The 26,308-nt window shown below is 39.7% G+C and overlaps 1 protein-coding gene across 1 annotated transcript in view; it reads left to right on the plus strand.

Annotated features, from left to right (window-relative positions):
• The first annotated feature begins 4,884 nt into the window (after positions 1 to 4,884).
• The window catches only part of MYOZ2 (myozenin 2), a 37,168-nt gene continuing 15,744 nt past the window's right edge, over positions 4,885 to 26,308 (plus strand). Inside the window, exons 1-3 of the mRNA XM_007525488.3 lie at positions 4,885 to 5,039; positions 5,623 to 5,711; positions 19,752 to 19,921. Coding sequence (XP_007525550.2) covers positions 5,636 to 5,711; positions 19,752 to 19,921 — 246 coding nt within the window. The 5' untranslated portion in view covers positions 4,885 to 5,039; positions 5,623 to 5,635. The remainder of the gene's footprint in view (positions 5,040 to 5,622; positions 5,712 to 19,751; positions 19,922 to 26,308) is intronic.

The following is a 26,308-nucleotide window of genomic DNA, read 5'->3' on the forward strand; positions in this document are numbered from 1 at the left end:
GTCTGCCCAGAGAAGTCAGGTTGGTGTCACGGTAGCATCTGCAACTTGGTGGCTGAAAGACACTAAGATAAAGCAGGATTGACGGATTAATAAACAAGAACCCAAAGGTAGGAATACAGAAGATGAAATTAGGGGGTTGGGAGTCAGGCGGTGATACAGCGGGTTAAGCGCACGTGGCACAAAGTGCAAGGACCTGCGTAAGGATCCTGGTTCAAGCCCTTAGCTCCCCACCTGCAGAGGAGTCGCTTCCTAAGCGGTGAAGCAGGTCTGCAGTTGTCTGTCTTTCTCTCCCCCTCTCTGTCTTCCCCTCCTCTCTCCATTTCTCTCTGTCCTATCCAACAACAACGACATCAATAACCACAACAATGTTAAACAACAAGGACAACAAAAGGGAAAATAAATAAATAAATAAATAAATAAATAAATATTTTTTTAAAAGAAAGAAATCAGGGGGTCTTCATGTAGGAAGAAACTAGGCATTCTGTTTTAGATATTTTCCAAGGGGCCCATGACTTTGGTAATTTTTGCCTGAGCCTGATAGCTAACCTGCAGGTAGACTAAAAAAAAATTGTCAGGGAAGATGGTGTCAGAGTTGAGAATAGGACTAGAAAGCTGGATCAGGGCAGAACTCCTAAACATGAGGAAAGTATATAAATACCATTAACTGTAAACCTCATTGATCTACCTAAATGGTGGCTCTAGCAGTTTCTTTTCTACTCAATGTTGATGCCAAGAGTCCTTTACTACATTAAGACCAGTCGTAAACTCCCGTCTTGTGCTATATCACCTTAACCAACTGGATGATCACCGTAGCATTGCCGATAACTATTCTGTCCTTGTTTCGGTCTCATAAAGAGATCAGTTATACAATGAGTCCTCTTCAATATGAGAAAATAAAAACCAGGGAGTCGGGCAGCAGCACAGCGGGTTAAGTGCACATGGCACAAAGCACAAGGATCAGTGTAAGGATCCCAGTTTGAGCCCCCCCACCCGCCTTTCCCCACCTGCAGGGGAGTCGTTTCCCAAGTGGTGAAGCAGGTCTGCAGGTGTCTATCTGTCTTTCCCCCTGTCTTCCCCTCCTCTACCCTTTTCTCTCTGTTCTATCCAATAACAATGACATCAAGAACAACAACAATAATAACTACAACAATAAAACAACAAGGGCAACAAAAGGGGATAAATATAAAAATAAGAAGAAGAAAAGCAAAGCAAAGAAAAACCATGAACAATATAGCAAGTCCATTATCCATCAAGTTAAACACATAGGGTATTTTCTGTCTGGATTTGTCGAGTTTTATTAAATCCTTTATTTTTCTTTTCTTAAAAAAAAACACCTCAATATCATTTTATTGAGTTAATGTTGATTTGTAGGATTTTCGTTGTCACAAAGGTATATTTCCACAGGTTCCCAGTATAGGTATCAGTGTATTTCACCCTCAACCAAACCATCATCTTATTCCACTGTAAGGACTTAGGTCCCCAACCACCCCTTGGTAACTCTCGCTTCCCCTTTCAGAGTCTGAGTAGAACATTTTACATACACTAAAACCCCTGCAACCCATAGATAGCATTACCAGCTCTGAGCTGTTTACATATCTGTCATACTTTCACACATATTAGCACCAGGTCTGAGACCCTGAAGAAACCTATCCTCAATCAGATGTGTTACTTAGCTCTGGTCTAGCCCTATTCGTATGTGTGCTTAACTCCTGAACCAAGTCTTCATGATAGTAACAAGCTATCTGCCCACCAAGCAGACTGTGGGGGGTCCACAACCTTGCCCCCCTCCCCACCCACAGTCACCTGGAAATGGGACAAGGAGAAACCAGAATTAAAACACAAGCGCTCAGTCAGAGGAGGCTCAATGCATACCTTGTCTACCACTTGGCTGAAGACTCGTGGTTGCCACAGACAGAATAAGCTTGCCTTTCATGGGTTCTCATGTAGTAGGTGTTTGTTAGGTAGACATACCCACTTTAGAAGCCACGACATGGATACATTTTTTTTCTCTTTAAGCACATAGTGAAGGTGTTATAAATTTACCTGTGGCTTTTCCAGCAGTAGAAATTGTGTGGCAATAGTGGTGTTAAAAATCTTCCATTCTTTTTTTTTTTTTTTACTTATTTTCTTTTCATTACTGACTGAATAGTGATCTACAAGATTATAAGACAATCGGGGGTGTAATTCCACACCACTCCTACCACCACATTTCTTTGCTCACACCCCCTCTGGTAGTAACTGTCATTGTTGTCTTAAGGTCATAGATACTGCTTGACTATTTATGAAAATCTTCCTTTCTAATTGAAAAATGTTTACAAAGAGAACCCAACAGCTTTTCTTATATATGCTCTCACCTGGTCTCCCTCCTCACTTCCTCTTTAGGTAACCATAGTTCTGTTCTCTTGTCAATGTCCAATAGCTTTTGTTTGTTTGTTTTTTTGTTATTTGGTGTTTTTTTTTTTTGGTTCTTCTTCTTCTTCTTCTTCTAGCGTTTGCCCTTCTTCCATAGCCAGTCAACAGGTCAGGTTGAAAGCTGTCAGGAGCTGCATGTTGCTGGCTTTGAAAGTGACTGGGATCCATGTGGATTCAGTCGGCTAAGAAGGATCGTCAGTTTCCCCAATGAATGGGTATTCACGGGATGCACCACGAGAAGGTCGATCCAATGCATCCCTTTTTTTGGTAATCATGGTTATTACTGGGACTCAGTGTCTGCACTGCTCCACCATTCCCAATAGCCATTCTTGCTTTTTTCTTTCATTTTCCTTCCTTTTCTTTTCTTTCTCTCTCTCTTTCTTTCTTTTTTTTTTTTAACTTTATAAAATAAAAAATAGAAAATTTTGACAAAACCATAGGGTGAGAGGGGTATAATTCCACACAATTCCCACCACCAGAACTCCATATCCCATCCCCTCCATTGGAAGCTTTCCTATTCTTTATCCCTCTGGGAGCATGGACCCAGGGTCATTATGGAATGCAGAAGGTGGAAGGTCTGGTTTCTGTAATTGCTTCTCCACTGCACATGGGAGTTGGCAGGTCGATCCATACTCCCAGCCTGTATCTCTCTTTCCCTAGTCGGGCAGGGCTCTGGAGAGATGGGGTTCCAGGATACACTGAGGTCATCTGCCTGAAGAAGTCAGGTTGGTGTCATGGTAGCATCTGCAACTTTGTGTCTGAAAAAGCATTGAGATATAAAGCAGAGAAATTGCTTAATAACCTGGAACCTAAAGGCAAGAATAGAGCAGATGAGATTTGGGGTTTTCAGTCCACAGTAAAGTATAATAGTTGGTATATGTGTAACATTTCTCAGTTTTCCACATAGCACTCTAGCCCTCTGCCCCAGGTCCTCCTCCAACATCGTGTTCCAGGATCTGAACATTCCCCGCTGCCCCAGAGTCCTTTAGTTTGGTGCAATATACCGCTTATATCTTCTTCATTAATTTGACTCTCTGACTGATATATGATTGTACTGCCAGCCAGGTCCAAGGAATCTGCATTTTTAGAGATAAAGGAGCAAAATGCTAGAAGGCAACTGTGTCGTTGCAAGTCATAACCAATTGCACCAATACTGGAATTTTACTTCAGGAGTAAATCATATGTGAGGAAAATAAACTTCCATCTTAAAAAATTTCTAAGGGCCAGGTAGTGACACAACACATTACAGTGGGTAAGGACCCAGGTTCAAGCTGCTGGGCCTCACCTGCAGGAGGAAAGTTTCAAGAGTGGTGAAACAGGGCTGCAGGTGTCCTTCTGTCTCTCTCCTTCTATATCTCCCCCTTCCCTCTCAGTTTCTCTCTGTCTTTATCTAATAAATAAATTAATTAAATAAAAAAATGTTCTAAAATTTTTTTCTGTCATGTCCCCCTCTGAGACTCTCATTTAACGTAAACATTCACAGGGGCCAGGCGGTGGTACACCTGGTGAAATGAACACATTACGTGCACAAGGACCCAGGTTCAAGCTCCTGGTTTTCCACCTCCTCTCGCATCTCAGTTTCAATCTAATAATAAATAAATAAAATGCAAAGATTAAAAAATAAATAAGTAACTTAAACCTTCACTAGAAGAAGTAAAATAGAACAAGGAAACTAAGAGGAAGCCATGTCATCTTCCAGATAGGATGAGCTGGGAAAGAGCGTAATGATGAATAAGTTGGTCTGGACCCTGAATCCTGAATCCAGAATCCTGGAGTGAGTAAGCCAAGTGAGTGAGGAGAAAGCATGTTTCTGGAAGTGGAAATGGTCAAAGCAAAAAAAAAAAAAAAATCCAGAAATGAGAACAGGCTTCTGTGTTGAAAGACCCATCAATGTGGCCTGCTTCCAAACCATCCTGTCATTCTTCCCCAAATGATACTTGTTCCAAATCTTTCAGAGGCTGATCAACTTTCTAGCCACTGTTCTTTCTCTGCAGGGTCTCTTCAAAGAGCACACAGCCCAGTTATAAGCCTTAGCTGTTTCTCATCATGGTTAAACCTCTTAACTCCCATTTCAAAATAAATCGTCACTCCACCTTTCAAATATCACCCAGTCTTCTGAACCTAGCATAAATTCTCATGCCTGTCTGTGGGAAGGCACTCCTGATTCATTCTCTATTGTTCATTCTCTAGTCTTCTGATAACTCCATAGATGTTGTTAGCATGCTTTTATCTTGATCCTTAATAACCTAGAAAGTTTCAAAAATTCCCCTTTAGGCCACTATCTCTATAAACAGAAGATACACCACAAAACCTTTCTGTATTTTCATTCAACTGTTCCACCAACTAGAAACACAATGGGGAGACTCTAATCTTTCTCAGTTCCTCTCTTTCGCCAGGAAGATATGAGCAGCTAAAGTATTTGGAGCTATATATAGTCAGTTGATGTCAGCTGGATGCCACTCTCTTCAGAAAGGCTCAGTCCCCAGTTTGAGTCAGAACTAGGGACCATGCCGTTCCAGGCTCAAGGATAAAACCATCCGGCCCTAGTGCCATCTATATTTCATCTTCACTCTTTCCACCACCAACTGGGACTCATCCCTGCTGGACACCACAGTTCTGAGAACAAGGTGAGTATATTGTTTCCTAAAATGTTTTATTAGTCAGTTGTCCAAGGGACAGTTGTGATTCATTCATGGGTGTTCTTTGCTTTAAAAGATAGCTGCTAATGCCAATATTAAAATGTCACCACCCAACAAATACTGATTTAATCTGGTGTCCTTTCTTCATGCTTATAGTTAGTTGGCATTCATGTCCTATGATGCAGTAAGGAAACAATGATAGAAAAATCAGTTTATGGAAAAGAGAGAGAGAAAGGAAAGGAATGGAACCCAGCCCCATTATTGGGCCTCGTGGCCTCATCTACACACTCTGCAAGTGTATAGATAAGAGCAAGCCTGGAATTCTTAAGTATTGTCCTCTGTTCACTGTGACATGACCTGTCAATAAATACCATGCTCTGTGACCAGATCAGGGATGTATATTCAAGTCCTTCAGTCAAAAGACACAATTAAGTCTTAGTAAGGAACAAGTGTGCTCTCTTTCAATAGAATGACCACAAGATACCCCAGAGGACCTCTTCATTATGCTTCAACAATGCCCATTTATTTATTTATTTATTTATTTATTTATTTATTTATTTATTTTTAACAGGGAACAGAAAGCCATGCTCTCACATAGTACCATGGTGAAACAGAGGAAACAGCAAGCATCAGCCATCATGAAGGAAATTCACGGAAATGGTATCAATCCAAACCCTTCATGGCATGACTATATAGCTGAACACTAATGTAGACACTTCCTGCTGTTGTTTATTATTCTCTCATTTATTGCCTTTAAACTCTTAGTTCTGCTGTAATAGACTCAGACTTGGGGGAGACTGGAAGCAAGCCTATGGTAACTAATCTTTTTTAGTCATCCTACTCATTTGAAAGCTATTTTCAGATGAACAACTGCTCTAAAGGAATGAAGCAATCTGACAGCTGGTGTACATTCTGCTTGGTTTGCCTTTCACATTGCACATTATAAATTAACATCATTCTCAATTGTTTTTTTTTGGACAGGTCTCAGACAATCTTGTCTCCAATATACATCCCCTATGGATGGCATACTTTGATTTATTTTACTTTATACTACAGAAAATATTCAAACTATATCATTTCCTTCTTTACTGAAGCCATGAGTTTAATTGGTATTAATATTCATTGTGAAGTTTTATAATCCTGAAACAAATGTTTCCACTTAGTACTTAACTTGCCAAGAGATTTTGGGTGGAGATCTGCTTCTAGGGAAATACAAAATTCTTGGAATCTCGGAGCGTGTGACTTATATTTTTCAATGGAAATTAAATGCAGTGATTTTTTTTTCTTTCATTCTCTCCTCTCCTCTAAGATCAAGCCTATCACCCTAGAAACAATGTTTCTATATGTTGCACTTTCATTTTTATCAAGGAAATTCAACTTTGCTTATCAGTAAAGGGTAGCATTGATTTTGAAAGTAAGAAAGTAGGATGTCTCTAATGTGATTAAAGCCTGACTCAACCACATTTCATGCAGTATTTTCAAAATACCTCTTTATTTCACAACTGTTGAAAAGGAATCTTTGACCTAGACAGTTTTGAGATGTAGAGGTAAAAGATTTGGTGAGGGCAGGCAGGATCAGGGGGGGTAATTATAAGGTTTTCATTTTTCATCTTTTGTGGAACAAATGGAATAAAACCCAAGATTGAATTAGGTGTTCTTTATACAATGCAGTGATTTCATTAAGTTTGTCTGTCTGCCATCAAAGCTTCTCTAGGGCTATTTTATTTGTTTCCTTTCCAGGGTAGAAGGTGAGAGGCAGAAAGGCATCATTTTTTTCTAGGGATACAGAGAGGAAGAAAGAGAGAGAAAGAAGCATCACAGCCCGACTTCACTATTCATTAAGCCTCCTTAGTTGCATGGTGTTCCTATGTGATAGCCAGGGGCTCGAACCCAGAACCTTGCACATGGTAAACTGTGTGCTTTACTGAGTGAGCTATAGCCTAGGCCCTTGTATTCTATTTTCTACAATATAAAAATCACCATACTGGATGCAATATAGTTTCAGTATTTTACTAGGATGTCAAAATAGCTTAGCATGGACAACTGTTGTGAATCAGATCTCAGAAATAAATTAACATCAATCCAAATGTCCAAGAATGCATGCGTCTTTGAACTTTTAAAGACATCTTTGTGTTTCCTATAGTTTACTTGAAATTGATTTTTATCGTTTCCCTGATCAACAAGGCTAAATAATCAGATAATGACCTGAGTCTGAGATTGAATGATTCACCTTACAACTATCAGAACTTAAAACCAATAGAATTGGAGCTTGTCACATTTTCATTGCATCCCTATCATAAACTGCTGATCTGTGCAATGTATTCCAGTTCACCTTGGATGTTGAGTTCTCCTCTTGTGTTAGTTCTGCCACAGATCTTCAAGGGTAAGACTCTCCTTTGCTATTGTTGTTTCATAGCATAGTTCTTGTGTTTGGGGAATACAAAAGTAAAAAAAAAAAAAAAGAAAAGAAAAGAAAAGAAAGAAAGAAAGAAATTACATCTCAAGGGACAAAACTCCCAGTATGACTCCTTCATCACTAACAGCTCCTGGTCATGCAAAGCTCTGGTGAAGTCCTACCTCCCCAGTCACGGGAAGATTCCCGGGAGAGTCACATGCCCTGTCCTTGTGCAGAGGTCAACTCTGTCTGACAATGCAAGAATAATCAGTCTTATTCTGAACTCATCTCAGATAAAAAGAGTTGTCATATGTTACAGAATGGCTCGACTTCTTTTTCTTTTTCATATCTCCCTTGACCTCTTATAAGGAACTTTCTTTCCTATTTGTCATCAGCATGAAGTGAGAGATCTGGAATTAAGGGAATGGGGTTTATTTTAGGGGTACAGAAATGAGAGACAGACTACAGAGAAAGATTTTTGGGGAGAGAAAGCCTCCCAACTTTCAAATACTTCACAATAGTAACAAAAAAACTGGATAATCTGAGGTACAGAGGTGCAACAGTCTTGATCTTAATTCTAAGAATAAATAGATCCAATTTGGATTAGATTCTCCCTTTATGAAAAGGACAATTTCAAAATTCTCCCACCTCCTTCTCCCCTGTGCATAAAGATTTTTTTGGTATTATAACTCAATTATTTTTATATAACTTCTCCAAAGCATTGATCCTCCAGGAGAATATGACAATATGACAATGGGGAGGTTAAATGAATTGTCTTGTGAACATGATCTGAAATTTCAGCCTTCTTCTTATTTAGGGGGAATAAGAGAATTATACCTGGTGAGTCTTTGAGGAAAATATAAGAATTAAAAAGGGAGGGGGTGGAGTTTTCAGTCAGAGAACTAATTTCCCTCAGAAGGAAAAAAAAATCATCTAAAGTATCATTAAGAAATTCTATCCATGTAGACGAAAATCCACAGAACCAGATGGAAGGAGTAAAAATATAGGTAGTCCAGGAGTCGGGAGGTGGTGCAATGGGTTAAGCGCACGTGGCACGAAGCACAATGACCAGCATAAGGATCCCAGTTTGAGTCCCTGGTTCCCCACCTGCAGGGAAGTCGCTTCACAAGTAGTGAAGCAGTTCTGCAGGTGTCTGTCTTTCTCTCCCCCTATCTGTCTTCCCCTCCTCTCTCCATTTCCTATCCAACAACAATGACATCAATAACAACAACAACTATATCTACAAAAAAAAAGATAATAAGGGCAACAAAAGGGAAATATATATATATATATATATATATATATATATTCCAAGTCTCTACTCATTTCTCTCCAAACTGCCATTTCTTATAGACCCAATATGACATAATGTTAAATGGTGTATTAGAAGCAGTACATTATACTCTCCAAGGTGAATTTTTTTATACTTCTTCCAATAAAAATGGTTTTATTCACTTGGTACATGATTGTCTATCAGTATATATAAAATTCTTAGTATCTCGTCATGCATGCCTTAAGTCGAAGAATTGTGCAGGTCCTCCCAAAGGTAGTTTTCAAAGTCGTCCCTAACAACCAAACTGCATCTTTTCAGGATAGGCATCCCCATCACCTTGCTGTGATCACAGCTATGCAGTATCATGTGACTAAGAGCATCGCCAATATTAGAAGTAGGAGAACTGACAACAATAACTGTTTTGTGTTACTACTGTAATATATATCTATATATATGTTTTACACAGGAGCACCAGAATTGTGTTCCTATTATCTAGCAAGTGCTATTCTCAAAACAGATAGAAGCGAAAATATTTTGCTGGGCTGAGAAGATAGTAGTTCTGCAAAAGACTTTTATGCCTGAGGCTCCAAGCTCCCAGGTTCAATCCCCAGCGCCATCATAAGCCAGAGCTGAACAGTACTCTGGCTTTTCTCTCTATGCCTTTCTCTTTGTATCTCATTAAAATAAAAAATGTTAAGAAAAAATATATTTGCCTGTTATCTATGCAGGAATTAATTGTGGGACAGAGAAAAGAAAGCATGTGATAGTTCCCTATCTATCCACTCTGTACTATTTACTGATCATGCTGTATTTTCTCTAGTATGAATCATGTTCCTCTCAGTCAGTCACTCAGTTGGGAGTTGAAAAATGAAGGGAGAGGAAAGATGAAAGGATTGGGAATAATACTGATAGAGAAAGAGCACGGGGAATAAGAATGGTGTACTGCAAGGCATTGTAAAGCAACTGGCATCTGTCCAGAAATGGCGAGGGAAAGCAGTTGGGAGTTAAATGACCTTAAGAAGGCTGAAAGTTTGTTGCCTCTGACCTCAGGCACAGATACAACTAACAGTTCAGAGAAAGAAACTCCATAAACAGGGATAGTTACAGTCTCATAGGCTGCTACAGTCCCCAACAGACTTCTCACCTGGCTTCTGCAGGGTGTGTGTGTGTGTGTGTGTGTGTGTGTGTGTGTGTGTGTGTGTGTGTGTGTGACTGTGCAGATTGTTTTTGTGATTCCAGGAAAAGAGTCTAGCTCTGTGGTCTGAAAACAGGAAGTCCAGGTTCTAAATGGTATGCTTATGCTTATTATTGTGGTACCAGGAGCCCTGAGGTAGAGATTAGACTTCAGATCCCTCAGCTGACAGTGAGGAGAACTGCTGATACGCCCAGTTCCAAAATGTGTTCTCAGTGGACATGCAATCAAGTACCTCGTAAATCTGTATCATTCAATTTGTGCAATTTAGTACACTAATAATCTTAGTTCTTAAGTGTACATAAATTTGCACAGTCATTGAATAATATCTAGTTAACAGCAATTTAAAAAATTAAAGCTTTGTTTATTTATTGGATAGAAACAACCAGAAATGGAAAGGGAAGGGGGTGATAGAGAGGGAGAAAGTCAGAGAGATATCTGCAGCACTACTTCACCACTTGCAAAGCTTTTCCCCTGCAGGTGGGGACTGAGGGCTTGAATCTGGGTCCTTGCGCATTGTAATGTGTGCGCTCAACCAGGTGCACCACCACCCGGCCCCTAACAACAACAAAAAAATTTTTAAGAACTTTACAAACTACCCTTAAGAGCCTAAATCAAGTCAAAGAGATATGAAACTGGAAAAGAATCTCCTATGGGTTTCAAAATTAACTTTAAGCACAGAGAACATTCAAATGAAACTTTTATTAGCTATGACTTTTTCAGGCATTATTTCAAGTCGCTGTCCTGAAATATCATTTGTCATGTTATATGAGATTATGTTGCATTTTGCAACAATATGTATCTCAGTTTCTCTTATTCAATCGGAACAGGCCAACAGTCTGTGAACAGCAGAATGCTGTGCAAGAACAGGAAAACATTTCTGTTGGCCTCATTCTGCCTTCTAAGTGAACAGACAGGACCCCCTGAAATAAATCAGCTTCAGATAGTCTCGAATAGGTCATCTCGTTCTGAGTTTTTCTTTTTTTGTTGTCACCTGGGCTTCAGCCCTACATGCTGCTTTAATTATTCTTCTTCTTGTTGTTATTGATATTGGCATTGTTATTTATTAAATAAAGACAGCCAGAAATTGAGAGGGAAGGGGGAGACAGTGAGGAAGAGAGGCAGAGAGGCAGAGAGACGCCTGTAGCCCTGCTTTACCACTTGCAAAGCTTTCCCCCTGCGGGTGGAGACAGGGGGCTTGAACCTGAGTCCTTGCACATTGTAACATATGCACTAGGTCCTCTGCCATCCTGTTCCAGGACCTGAACACTCCCCCCATGCCCACCCCAGAATCCTTTACTTTGGTGCAATACACCAACTCCAGTCCAAGTTCTGCTTTGTCTTTTCCCTTCTGTTCTTATTTTTCAACTTCTGTCTGTGAGTGAGATCATCTCCTTCTCTTCCTTCTCTTTCTGGCTGATCTGACTTAATATGATTTGTTCAAGTTCCATCCAAGATTTTTTAATATGGACACAGAGAGTTCAAGAGAGAGTGGGGAAGAGTCCACAGCACCAAAGCTTCTTTCCATGAGGTGAGGGCTGGGGGCTGACAAGGCAGCACACTACCCAAGTGAGCTATCTTGCAGGCCTGCCGTCTTTAAATATGACTTGCCTAAGCACAGTTAAGTGCCAATGGGTATGTTTACAAATGATGATTTGAATTCACTTACCTAATGAACTATTTAACTTTGGGAGGTTCCGATTTTAAGGTACAGAACTAACTGCACCTGTTAATCTTTGTGTACTAAGCTCCAGGATATTAACCTATAAAATAAACATGAAGAAGAAAAATACTTTTGGGGGAATTTGTAATTCGGTGTCTGCTGATAAGAAGTCACAGTAAAGAGAACTTCTTATTTAGATATTTTTTAGAAAGTTCCTTTTTAAATGTATTTATTTATTTATTTATTATTGGATACAGATAGAGGGGAATTGAGAAAGGAGGGGGAGACAGAAAGGGAGAAGAGACAGGGAGACACCTGCAGCCCTGCTTCACCATCCTGCAGGTGGAGAGGAGTTTGAACCCAGGTCCTTGAGCACTGTCATGTGTGTGTTTAACCAGGTGAGCCACCACCTGCCCCAAGAGAACATTTTGAAAATGGAGCTGATGACACTTTCAAAGGTCACTGATATTCTCCCAATCAAATGCCCATCCCTCCTTTTTTTTTCTTGTATTCATATTAGAATGTCTCCACGGTATGAAAAGTGGGTGGAAATTATACTAAAATAAAAATATTTGAACTTTAAATGGTAAGAGTTTAAATATTAACTTATCTACAAAATATTGTGTAACTGAGAACAGAACTGAGAAAGAATATTAGTAATCATTTTTTTAAACTTTATTTATTTCTATTTTATTTATTTATTCCCTTTTGTTGCCCTTGTTGTTTTATTGTTGTAGTTATTATTGTTGTTGTTGTTGTTGTTGATGGCATCGTCGTTGGATAGGACAGAGAGAAAAGGAGGGAGGAGGGGAAGACAGAGGGGGATTAAAAGATAGACACCTGCAGACCTGCTTCACCACTTGTGAAGCAACTCCCCTGTAGGTAGGGAACCAGGGGCTCGAACCAGGATCCTTACACCAGTCCTTATGCTTTACACCATCTGTGCTTAACCCGCTGTGCTACCACCTGACTCCCAGTAATCATTTTTAAATATGTCTGGTAGATTATAAAATGTTGGTATGTGTGTGTAAGTGAATTTAATATATATATATATATATATATATATATATATATATATATATATATATCCTCAGGAGTTATCTCTAGCCATTTTTTTTCATTTTACTGACTAGGACAAAGTGAAACTGAGAGACGAGGGAAAATAGAGAGGGAAAGAGAAGGATAGACACCTGCAGGCCTAGTACACTGCTTGTGAAACAGCCCCCCTGCAGGTGGGGAGCTGGGGGCTTGAACTGGGATTCTTGTACTTAGTACAATGTGCTTTTAACCCTGTGCACCACAGCAGCCCCTCCCCCCCGTCTATATCTTTCATAGCTATATTCAGCTCTCAGAAACAATCATTAAGTTCTTTGAAATTGTAGCAAAATATAACAGGCTAATTCCTATAAAATCTTTAAGAAATAGATGGAAAATTCTGAACCACTATAGATGACATCAATAGGAAAGTCTGCTTAGTAAGATTATTTTCTTTAGATGATCTAATGTCATAAAGACAACGTCTTCATCCATCCAGGCCAGGACATGCACCCTGAGTAAGTGAACTTGCTGGTCAGGCTGCCAGGTGAAATGCATTTTAAGAGCACGCCAAAAGATTTGCCATAAAGGGCAGGCAACAGCTGGACTTGGATTCATGTGCTTAGTTGGCAACATTCTTCACTCTTACCTTTTAAATAATGGAAGTGCTCATATATTAGAGTCCTCAACCCACAAATGGTCTGGAACTCCTGCCTCAGTTACACCACACATTTGGAAGAGTGTCTTTCATCTGTTGTTTGTTTGTGGAAAATGTACTGATGTAATCTATTCCTATGTAGAGTGGGACTCTAGGAACTATTTCTCTGAAGGAAGAATACACCCCCCTCTTCTCCCCTACTCCCCCCCCCAACACACACACAGATGACTATTGGGCCGGCTGGTGGCACATCTGCTTAAGCACACATATCACCACATGCAGGGACCCGGGTTCGAGGCCTCCAGCTCCCCACCTACTGTAGGAGGGACGCTTCGTGAACAGTGAAGCAGGTCTGCAGGTGTCTTCTGCTCTCCCTGGTATAAGTGCAAAAATGAGAGGTGATAACTGTCTCAAAAAAAGAAAGAAAAAAAAGAAATACCAAGTTGGAAACTTGTCCATTATTTTATGGACCTTCTCTATTTCTTTTGCCTCTTATACCATCTCTTTTTTTTTCAGTTTGCCAAGAATGCTCTTTTTATTCAAAAACAACAAGCGAAGAACAATAACAACAACAGCAAAAATCACATACACATACTAGGAATCAAGTCAATATGCCATCTCTTATAAAACCAATGTACCGGTTAGAATGGATTATTTCCCTTTTTATTTTTTTTCTTGATTAGAGGGATTGGTGGTTTACAGTCCAGAGTAAAATACAAGTGTAACATCTCTCAGTTTTCCAAATGACACTCTAACCCCCACCTCGGTTCACCTCCCCTACCATCATGTTGCGGGACCTGAACACTCCCCCTAATCCCCGCCCCCAGAGGCCTTTACTTTGGTGAAATCAATAAATAGAATGAATTATTTCTTTGTGCGCCATGCCATAGAGGGAAGAGAAGCTCTTCGTGGCTCATTCGTACCTTGTAGCCTTCCTTAGAAGGCTTACTACTTTAGTAATAGTCATAATGTTTTACTTTAGAAAGGAAAAAAAAAAAAGAAAAAGAAGTTTCTTACGAATTCTTATAAAAAGTCTTATAGAAACTTAGATTCCGGGGCCTGGTGGTGGCACACCTGTTTGGGTGCACATGTTACAATGTGCAAGAACCCGGGTTCAAGCCCCCAATCCCCACCTGCAGGGGGAAAAGCTTCATGAGTGGTGAAGCAGGCTGCAGGCATCTTTCTTTCTGTCCCTCTCCTTCCCCTCCTCTCAATTTCTGGCTGTCTCTATCCAGTAAATAATTAAAGATAATAAAAAAAAATTTAAAGAAAATCAAAAATTAATTCACTTAAACAATTAATAGGGGTTCATTGGCTAACATAATCAGAGATGACTAATGTGACTTCATCTAGATTCTTTTTTATTTTATTATTTTATTCCCTTTTGTTACCCTTATTGTTTTATTGTTGCAGTTATTATTATTGTTGTTATTAATGTCTTCGTTATTGGATAGGACAGAGAGAAATGGAGAGAGAAGGGGAAGACAGTGGGGGAGAGAAAGAGAGACAACTGCAGACCTGCTTCACTGTCTGTGAAGTGACTCCCCCTGCAGGTGGGGAGCCTGGGGCTCAAGCCGGGACTCTTACGCAGGTTCTTGCACTTTGCCACCTGCGCTTAATCTGCTGTGCTACAGCCGGACTCTCCATCTAAATTCTGTAGAATGCACAGACACACAGTTTCTTCCTCTGTCTCTGCTTCGAGTTCCAGGAAGGAAGCGTTATCTTTTTTTTTTTTTTTTTTTTTTTGCCTCCAGGTTCATTGCTGGGGCTCAGTGCCTGCACCATGAATCCACTATTCCTGCAGGCCATTTTCCCCATTTTGTTGCCCTTGTTGCTACCCTTGTTGCCATTATTATTATTGTTTTCATTGCTGCTGCTGTTGGATAGGACAAAGAGAAATGGATAGAGGAGGGAAGACAGAGAGGGGGAGAGAAAGACACCTGCAGAACTGCTTCACTGCTTGTGAAGCCACCCCCCTGTGGATGGAGAAGGGGTGGGGGGGGCGTCCAACTGGGGTCCTTACTCCGGGCCTTGCGCTTTGCGTCATGTGTGCTTAACCCGCTGCGCTACCTCCTGGCCCCTGTAGTAAGCATCATCTTAAGATGGCATTTTACCAAGTAGCTGCCAACAGTTTCCTAGGTAACATACTTCAGTGTTTATGTGCAGTAGCACAGGGACTATCTTTGGTACATCATTTGCCAAAGTCCTGAATGTTTTCTCTCCTTAACTGAGGTCAGGTCAAAAACCTGTTCCTGAATCAATCATTTCAGTCAAACACTGCTCACAAGACTACTGTAAAGCTCTGGGGACAGGAGAATGAAATTTACTTCAGTCATGTACTCCTTTCAGAAATATTGCTGAAACTGGATAATATTAAGGGCCCTTGGGAAAAAGGAAGTGATATATAAAAATGGCACTTCCAATTTCAATATATGCCCTAATTCAAAATTTAGAACTTACAGAAACCAGGGTTGGACAGTAGTGCACACAGTAGAGGTTATACATGACCATGCACAAGGACCCGGGCTCAAGACTCTGGTCCCCACCCTAGAAAGGAAGTTTCACAAGCCGTGAAGCAGTACTGCAGGTGTCTCTCTTCCTCTTTCCCCTCTATTCTTTTCAATTTCTCTCTGTCTTTAAAAAAAAAAAAAAGGGAGAGGATGACCACCCAAAACAGTGGATTTGATGTACATGCAGGCACCAAGCTCCAGCAGTAACTTTGGTGGCGATGAAAAGCAAAAATAAAGAGAAAAATTTAATATAGCTCATGGAATGAATAGAATAACATTTCAGTCCTTTTTCCAGCACTTCTACTTCCCTTTGACTTTTTCTAATAACCGAAGTTGGTAACACAGAGAGAAGAAGTTGCATCTCTGTTCTGGTGGTTATCATTTTAAGGAGAAAGATTTTCCTTACTGTGAATATTGCCATCTCTGTGTTTTCTTTTTAGTCATTGACTGCTTTGAGGCTCTGAGGATATTTTCATTTTCCACAAAATTATCCATTAGAAATGTTTTTCAGGAAAAAAATGCAAATTTTCTTTAAACAGTATTCATGGTAGATACCGACATCACAGAGAATGCATATTTCTCAAAAAAGGTCAACGGACAAATATTTGTGGACTTTTGATTTTCTGTTTGTATTTTGTCTCTCCTTGTGATGTGAATTCTTTTACGAGGCATTCAAAAGAGTTCCTATCTCCTTATCTTGAACCACATCACTATGCACAACGCTGTGTCTTGTGCTATGTGCATCTTAGAACCCAAAAAAAGCTGAAACAGGACTTCTCCTCAGACTCCCTAGTATAACTATGGAGGTATGTTTTCATAGACACAGTGAAAAACAGACCAGCTCCTCCTTTCCTGTTCCAACCACACAGTTAACTGAAACGACAAGCACTTGAAAAAATAAACAGAGGTGATTAGTCCCTGCAGAACTCAACAGAGCTGGCAAGCAAGCCTAGTGGGCTCTGCACAGTGCCTCCCATGCCTCCTTCAAAGACTACTTCTGCCATCACTAGGGATGGTGAAACACAGTCATTTATTTTTATATTCGATTTTATTTGGCACACTGGTGTTCAGAAGAAGTTCCTCCACGTTTGCAGTAGGGTAGGGAGGGCTATGAAATTGTCACGATGGGGTTTGTTTTGGTTTTTTGTTTTTCTGAGAACCCAGGATCAATCCCAGGGTCTCAGACGTGAACAATATGCATTCTATCCTTGAACTACATCCCAGCCCCGACGAAAAATTTTAATTAAACTTAAAAAAAAAGGACTATGTTTAGAGCACATTTGAGTTTATAGACAAACAGCCGGAAGTATGGAGTGTTCCATATATCTCTTCTCCCAGAGCAGTTGGCAGAAATAGAAAATGACTCACTTACAGAACATCTTTAATGTATTTAAGGCTAAAATAGAAGGACTAAAATATGAAGGAAATTCAAACCATGAAATAAGTGAACTGGAATCTAGTACTTGTGACACTGCCGTGGAAATATAAAAAGAAGTTGGCTAATTATGCCTAGAGATTTCAGAGAAGGGATTCAAAGAAATGGGACTTTATGGGCCCGGTGGTGGCGTACCTTGTTGGTATGCATGAGACCCCTTCTGTTTCATTTGGTTTAAATCCCCCCTGCTTAACACTATTTTATTTACATAACCACTTCATTTTATTTATATAACTGCTGTTAACAATACCTCCCTCCAGGGCATTGGTTCAATCCCCACTGTTTCATGATATGTTTTTGCTCCACCCCCCTCCTTGTCACACCCTGATCCCTTCTTTATCACACCCTGATTGTCACCAGTCACTTTTCTCTCCACCCTCTCTATGTCACATCCTGTTTCCACCCTACTTGGGAAGTATATATAAAGACAGCATTGTGAGTTTTAGAGTACTGTACTTTAGTTTAGCTCGGCTTAGATTGTGCTGCGTCCTGCATGAATAAAGAGATACTGCGTACAGCTCAACCATGAATCCCTGGTCGTCTGTTACCCGCCCGTGAAGCTAGCCCGGCGAAAACAACTTAACCCACTGAAAGCAACATAACCCGTTGAAAACAACAGTATCTCAGTGAGTGACACCTACCATGTGCTAGGACCCAGGTTAAAGCCCCACTTCCCACCTGCAGAGGGGAAACTTCACAAGTTTGAAGCTATCCTTCTCTCTCCCTCTCCCCCCACCCCTCTCTCTCCCTCTCGCTCTTTTATTCTCTCTCTATCTCACCACCAGGGTTATCACTGGGTACAAATCCACTGCTTCTGCTGGTCATTTTTTCCGTTTTTGAATAGGACAGAGAGAAATTGAGAGAAGGAGGGAAGATAGAGAGGAAGGAGGAAAGACAGACACCTGCAGACCTGCTTCTCCCCCTGCCTTCTCCATTCCTCTTTGTCTCTATCCAATAAATAAAATAAATAAATAAATAAATAATAAGCCTTCAGCTGAATTGGGAAAGGTTTGTTCATCCAATACTAGCAATGCTACTTTATGCGAAGCTCATTGGAGCTGGATACAGAGAGAATAGTTTTTGTTTTTAAGTGTCATTTATTTATTTAATGGGAAAGAGAGGAGAGGGGGAGGGAGAGAGATGGAGAGAGAACATAGAGCAATTCCATCAAATGTGGTGCTGGGGATTGAACCAGGGGCCTCTTGCATGAGAGATACATGTGCTATCTTCTGAGCCACTTCCTGGGCTGCAGAATGAGCAGCATTTTGATGGTGATAGGAAATAGACGGTGTGGGTGAGAGCATGGGAATTCTAGTTTGGGTGACGCTCACACTACTGAATATTATTAGTACCTTGATAGTCCATAAATTAGTGCTAGGGACCTCAAAATGTTACATGAAACTGGAGAGAACAAGAGTCTTTCAAGATAATTATAAAGCAGTGTTGTCTGAAAATGTACTGAAAACTGACTATATGTCATTTACCAGGCTGTGTGCTCGATATGAAGCATTTTATATAATCCCTACATCATTCCTATGAGGGAGGTACTGTTATTTTTAGCCCCACTATATAAATGAGAAAATTGTTTACAGACAGCTGTTCATTTTTGACAAGGAGGGGTCAAACCGCTAAATGGTGAAAGGAGAGCCTCTTCAATAAATGGTGCTGGAGAAATTGAATTGAAACATGTAAGTAGATGAACTTGAACCATCACTTACCACCCTGCACAAAAGTCAACTCCATGGGAGTCGGGCTGTAGCACAGCTGGTTAAGCGCAGGTGGCGCAAAGCACAAAGACCGGCATAAGGATCCCAGTTCGAACCCCGGCTCCCCACCTGCAGGGGAGTCGCTTCACAGGCAGTGAAGCAGGTCTGCAGGTGTCTATCTTTCTCTCCCCCTCTCTGTCTTGCCCTCCTCTCTCCATTTCTCTCTGTCCTATCCAACAATGACAACAACAATAATAACTACAACAATAAAATAACAAGGGCAACAAAAGGGAATAAATAAATAAATAAAGTCAACTCCAAGTGGATCAAGGACATGGACATTAGCCCAGAAATTATCAGATACATAGAAGAAAAACACTGGTGGGACACTTCATGGCCAATGCTTCAAAAAAGCAGGGCTGCAGGTGTCTCTTTCTGTCTCTGTCTGTCTCTACCTTCTCCTCCCCTGTCTCGATCGAATAAATAAATACATACATAAAATATTTAAAAATAAAGTAATCTATTAAAAGAGAACTAATAATGTATCTAACACCATAAAGTAAGAATGTAGTGGAGTCATGAGTCAGCCTGAGGCACTGAAAATGAAGAGCATATGCTCTGGACCCTTGGCTTAATGGCTGGCATCACTTCAGGACAACAAAGGCAAAGTAAGTAGAACTCCATGGATGATGGAGCAGTGTTTTCTGCTTTCCATCATAAAAACAAAAACTAAATAAGTAATCTTAACCGTTCCTCTTTCCTGTGATAAGCAACTAACCATGGAATTCATAGAGCACATGGTTGTCCTCATGCACGTGAATATTGTTTTCCAGATGTTGATGGCATGGATCTGGGCAAAAAAATCAGCATCCCCAGAGATATCATGTTGGAAGAACTGTCGCATCTCAGTAACCGTGGTGCCAGACTATTCAAGATGCGGCAAAGGAGATCTGACAAGTACACCTTTGAGAACTTCCAGTACGAATCGAAAGCACAAATGAATGTACGTATAAGCCAGTTGCCTCCATGTAGGGTCCAGGCAGTAGCCTTTCTAAATGCGTGTGTCTTACTAGATTTGCGAATAAGTGTTCTCTGTATCCTTTCCGTTAACTGTGTTAGGGACTTGTCTTTTCACGACAAAGGACTGCTATTTTTTTAAAAAATTCTTTTAAATTTTATTTTATAGGACTGAGAGAAATTGAGAGGGAAAAGGGGGTGGAGGAGAGAAACAGAGAGATACCTGCAGTATTGTTTCACGGTTTGTGAAGCCTTCCTCCTGCAGATGGGGACCAAGAGCTTGAACCCAGATCCTTGTGCATGGTAACGCATGCACTTAACCAGGTGCACCACCACCTGGCTCCAGGAATTGTTTAGGTGTGTAAGTAACAGAAATATTATGCATGTTATGAGTACCGTTTTTTGAGTTCAATGGGGGCATTATAAACTCACAGATTTGGCATGGAATGAAGAATTGGTCTGTACTGTTAAGGGGAGAGAGAAGAAATGGAACTAAAAGTTTCCACAGTCTTATCTCCACTAGTCAAATGTTCCAAAGTCCAGGGCACTCACGGAGTCTTAAGTATTTCATTGAGGCTGATTACAACTTGGCACTAGAAAATGCCCCTGGGGATATGAGACACAGTTATTCTCCTCTCAAACATTCACTCTATACTGCATATGGAAATCTGAAGCCTATTGAGAAAACCAATGTGGACAGAACTCCTTGGGCAGCAGTTTCTCTCAACTTCAAATTAATAAACAAACCAATTATTTTACATATTGAATCAATGTCACATCTAAACTGTCATTTAGAGAGATCATAAGGAGGAAATTCACAATAGGAAAAAAACTAGCACTGGGGGAAAATGGTTCCAGACATCATATACGAGCTATGAAGAGGCAAAAAGGTGTATTAGTTCTAAATGTGAACAGAGGGGAAGAGACTGTAAAGACTGTATTTTGCTCACTAAATGGTCCTTCCTACAGCTGTGAAAAAGCTGTAAGTTTGCTTGTGAATTTGGGAGGCTGAAAACATCACAGCTGCCATTGCTAATAGGTTGAATAGACAGCTCACTTTTTTTTTTTTTCTTTTTACTGTCAACAGTTTGATTCCACTGGGTTCTTTCACCATAATTACTAAAAGCACATTGTAGGAGGCCAGGCAGTGGGGCAAATGTTTTAAGCGCACATAGTACTAAGCACAAGGACCTTCCTAAAGATCCATGTTCAAACCCCCGGCTCCCCACCTGCAGAGGGGTCGCTTCACAAGCGGTGAAGCAGGTCGGCAGGTGTCTCTCTATATCTCCCCTTCTTTATCTCCCCCTCCTCTCTCTGTCTTATCCAATAAAATGGAAAACAAAGATGGCTGCCAGGAGCGGTGGATTTGTAATGCGACATCCAGCTTCAGCAATAACCCTGGAGGCAAATATATACATTAGGACTAACACCTACACCCACAACTTATATATAGGATCCATCCTCCAATGTCCTACTTCCCTTGTCATATTTCTGACTAACAGTGAATATTGAAGGGATAACATTTAATATGAAATTAAAGTGATTTTTTCCATAATAATGAGCAGCCTTCAACATCTGTGGGTGGAATCTAGTTATAATTATGAATTCAGTTAGACATCCAATGCTACTCAACTATAGTATTTGCATTTTGGAAGGATGGCTTCTCACTTGAAGCCTTGGATAAACATAATGTAATGTTACTCTGTAATTATGCTCAGTATCCTCTTATCAAAAAAATGTCTGTGGCTAATACAGTTTGAGCCTAAAATAATCCTTATCTCATCTGACAGTCTGATTACATAATCTTTTTTTTTTTTCAATAGCTGCCACAGTGAAACAGCCTTAGGGAGTACTACAAAATAACAAGGCTTAAGGGAGTTCTTTGAAAAGTCATCTGCATGCTTCTGTATTGAAATAAATATATAATGCAAGTTTATAGAAGTTACATTTAGTGGTCTGGAAGGTGGTTCAGTGGATGAAGCATTTGACTCTCAAGCATGAGGTCCTGAGTTCAATCCCTGGCAGCACATTCACCAGAGTTATGTCTGGTTCTTTCGCTCTCTGCCTATCTCCATGAATAAATAAATAAAATCTTAAAAGAAAATTTTACTTAATTTTTTTTTACCTTTTATTTTAAAAAGTCACATTCGCATCACTAAGAAAAATTCCCTAACTGCCATTTTTCAGGAAGATACATGAGAATAAAAAAGTTCTTGAAAACAAGATAGTCCCTTAACACAAATCTTCCAAATTATTGACAATAATCTAGTGTACCTGTGGTTCTGATTATATATACAATGTTTTTTGTTTTTCTAGATTGAATACCAACTAAATGAAAATATTCCAAAATGACCCATTAGATGGTGATAAACCAGAGTAAGGGTTGGCAAGATAGTTCATGGGGGGTGTCTGCTTTGCACAACTTACCTGGCCCCCACTGTACTGGGGGAAAACTGGTCCTGTGGTGTCTTGCCCTCTCGCCCTCTGTCTCTCTTTGACTGAAAAAGTCAGACTGGAATGATGAAGTTCTAACCACAACAGAAAGGTAAAAACTAAGGTTAATAAGCAATAACATATGCAAAGAAGCCACAAGTCACTCAGTTGCTTGACATACTGTAAAGTCTAGAATAGGAAAGCTTCCAATGGAGGGGATGGGACACAGAACTCTGGAGGTGGGAGCTATATGGATGGAACTTTACCCTTTTTATCTTAAAATCTTGTTAATAATTATTAAATCACTAATTAAAAATAAAAAAGAATGCATTTACTCTTCCTTCTTTAGAAATGAGAAAAGGAGTACTCAAAGACTGTTGATTTTACTTAAACAATGCCATGTGTGATAAAGAAAACTAAAAGCCAGCACACAGAAATCTAGAGTTCTTGGCATGGAACTCTCTCATTGTGTAATTAAAAGAAACTCTGGCCCGAGAACTAGGAGACCAGAGTTTGATCCTGGCTTTTAAACACACCATAGGATTTGGAATTAATTTAAAGCTTCTTTGCCTTTCAGAGCCTATTTTCTCTTTTACAAAGTAAAGGAATCTCCTCAAAGGTGTTTATTGGCTTTAGTAATCTCTCTTCTCTGCTCTAAATTCTAAAAATGACCTCTACAATAGATCATGGAGGAGATACTGAAGCCATGCTGTAGGACTAGATGCTTGCTTTCTCAAGGCACTAGATTGTAACCTGGAGGGAGTAGCGTCCATATGATGAGAGTTTTAAATAGTATTAGGGGGGAGTCCGGCGGTAGCACAGTGGGTTAAGCGCACGTGGCACCAAAGGCAAGGACCAGCATAAGATATCCAGGTTCAAGCCCCTGGGTCCCCACCTGCAGGGGGGTCGCTTCACAGGTGGTGAAGCAGGTCTGCAGGTGTCTATCTTTCTCTCCTCCTCTCTGTCTTCCCTCCTTTCTCCATTTCTCACTGTCCTATCCAACAACAACGACAGCAATAATAACCACAGCAATAAAACAGCAAGGGCAACAAAAGAGAATAAATAAATAAATATTTTTTAAAAATAGTATTAGGTTCAGGCCTATTTCCATTCTGTTATTTATAGTTTTAGTAAATATTTATTGAATGTCTATTATGTTTTAGAAATTATACTGGCAGCTCAAAGATAAATACTGGCTGTCGAGAGATGGAGAGACAAAATGATGTTTTACTTTTAAAGGTAGCAAATAACTATGTAGCTTCTTAGATGTGCTTAGATGATCTTTATGTGATTTGTATCACAATGTTTGAATTTATAGAGTTCTTAATTTTGCTACTCGCTTCAAACTATAGCTATTGTCTGAATAATTACTTAACTTATATTTTGCTAATTTTTAATATTTATTTATTTATTTATTTATTGGATAGAGAAAGAGAGAAATTGAGAGGGGAGGGTTAGGGTTAGGGACATAGAGAGGGTGAGAAAAAGAGAGACATCTACAGACGTGCTTCACTGCTTGTGAAACTTGTCCCTAAATGTGGGGACTGGAGGCTTGAAATCAAGTTCTTGCACCTTGTAACACTTGTGTTTGACCCACCTGCTTGTCACCACCCAGCTCTTCTTATTTCGTTATATTGTTTAGATTATTATTGGATGGTTATATGAACCAGCTATCTGGTAATTGATGTTACTTGTTCAAATATTAAGTGCCATTTTGTAAATAGAAAGAAAAAGAGCACCACTATGCGCTTTTTCTACTGATAAAGGACTGGCACTTTCTAGTCAAACAAACTCCCAGTGACATAAACATTAACAGGAAAGGCGTGTTCTTAGAAAGAAGTCAAAAGCTCTTTGTATGCTATACATGCCAACTAATAGGCCTTATTTTCATGAGCTGATGAGCTTCATAACAAACAAGTAAAAAGAGCCCAGGAATGAAAAAAGCAAATTGTCAAAGGAAAAGAAAAAAAAAAAAAGATTCATGATCATTATAATCTCTTCTCTCAGTCACTACAAACAGATATTAAGTAAAACAATCTAGTTTACAGTTCAGACGACACGTGTATTTAACAGTTGTGAACATTTTGAAATTTCTGACAATCTTAAATAGTAGTACCAGGAAAAGAAAAAGTATACTATGCAAAATGGTTCTGAAATAAGATCAAAGTAAATATAAGAGGCTCCTGTAAAAAATTTATGTTGTTCAAAAATAATTTATATAGATTTGACATAAATCATATAACAGAGGGGGCTGGGTGGTGGCACACTGAGTTAAGTGCACATAGTACAAAGATCAAGGAACTGGAGTAAGGATCACGGTTCAAGCCCCCAGCCCCCCACCTGGAGGGGAGGGGTCACTTCACAAGTTGTGAAGTAGGTCTGCCGGTGTCCATCTTCTCTCCCCATCTCTAGTTTCCCCAACCCCTTTCAGTGTCTTTCTGTCCTATCCAATAAAATGGGGGAAAAAATAGCCTTCAGGATTCCTAGTGCTGACACCAAGCCTCAGCGAAAACCCTGAAACAAAAGAATAACTAATACATTTTTAAAACTATAAAACAGATTTGCATTTGTTTTTATTGGGGTAACACTGTATTATATACATTCGAGGTGTACACAGTTGAAAATCAACATGGTCACCAATGAAAGTACAGAGTTTCATATATATTAAAGGATATATATATATATATATATATATATATATATATATATATTAAAGGATAGAACAGACTTTTTAAGACTTTCTGCTTCTACTGACATTCCAACAGAAATCATGTAACATCCATTATAAATGGTTTTTATAACTTCTTTAGTCTGTCAGTTACTCCTCTGGCTTTATTTTAAGTCACAGACATGAATAGACATTTCCATCTGCTTTTCCAATTTTTCTGAAGGGAAGCATCCATATTGGTACTCTGTAATTTAAGGCTCATGTCATGACTAAAATAAGACACTACCTAGCCATTATAAAACTTGTCTACTTAACAATAATAGAGGTGCTGGGTGTCTCCTGATAAATCGTGACCAGCTAGAAAGAGTTGACTTTCCTGTTCATCATTAATCCCCATGGAAATGTCTACACAGCACATCAACATTGTTATAATTTAGTTAGTGCAGTAGCATGGTAGTTAAGTTTTGGTGAAACTCATGGACACACTTGAGGAACTTAGAATAAAAGTAATTCTTCATTCCTGCTGCATCTAGACTTCTTATGTTTCCTTCAACTGACTTTTTTCAAGTTAGCAGGGACTTTTTTTTTTTTTTTTTAAGAGGTGTTGTAGACTCTTTAAGTAGATGACCTCTCCAGTGAGCCCTGGAACCTCACCTCTCCAGAACCTCACCCCACTAAGGAAAGATAGAGACGGGGAACGGGGTTATGGACCAACCAGCCTACTTTCATGTCCAGCACAGAAGCAATTTCAAAAGCCAGAACTCCTTCCTTCTTCACCCAAAATGAATTTTGGTCCATATTCCCAGAGCGGGAAATGGTAGGGGAAGATGACCAGAGGGCTCTGAGCCCTAGTTCTACTGGGACTAGAATGTTTGTGACCAGGAACCTTTGTTTTTGCCTAGTCACTGAGGGGATGCTCACTTTTCACATTAAATTTTAAAGCAAGTCATATTAAAGAATATAATTAAGAGCATCTGTGTGGTGGTGTACCTGGTTGAGTGCATGTATTTAATATGCACAAGGACTCAAGTTCAAGCCCCCAGTCCACACCTACTGGGGAAATGCTTCATGAGTGGTGAAGTAGGGCTACAGGTATTTCTCTGTCTCAGTCCTTCTCTATCTCCTCCTCCCTCTCAATTTCTCTCTTTTCTATCTCTATTTTTCTCTTTTTTATTTATTTCTAAATAAATAAATAAAGTTAAATATTAAAAAAAATATTATTAGGAATTGAAGAGAGGGGACTGGGATGTGACGCAATGGGTTAAGCACACA

This window comes from Erinaceus europaeus, chromosome 2 (assembly GCF_950295315.1).
Source record: "Erinaceus europaeus chromosome 2, mEriEur2.1, whole genome shotgun sequence".
Classification (NCBI taxonomy): Eukaryota; Metazoa; Chordata; class Mammalia; order Eulipotyphla; family Erinaceidae; genus Erinaceus; species Erinaceus europaeus.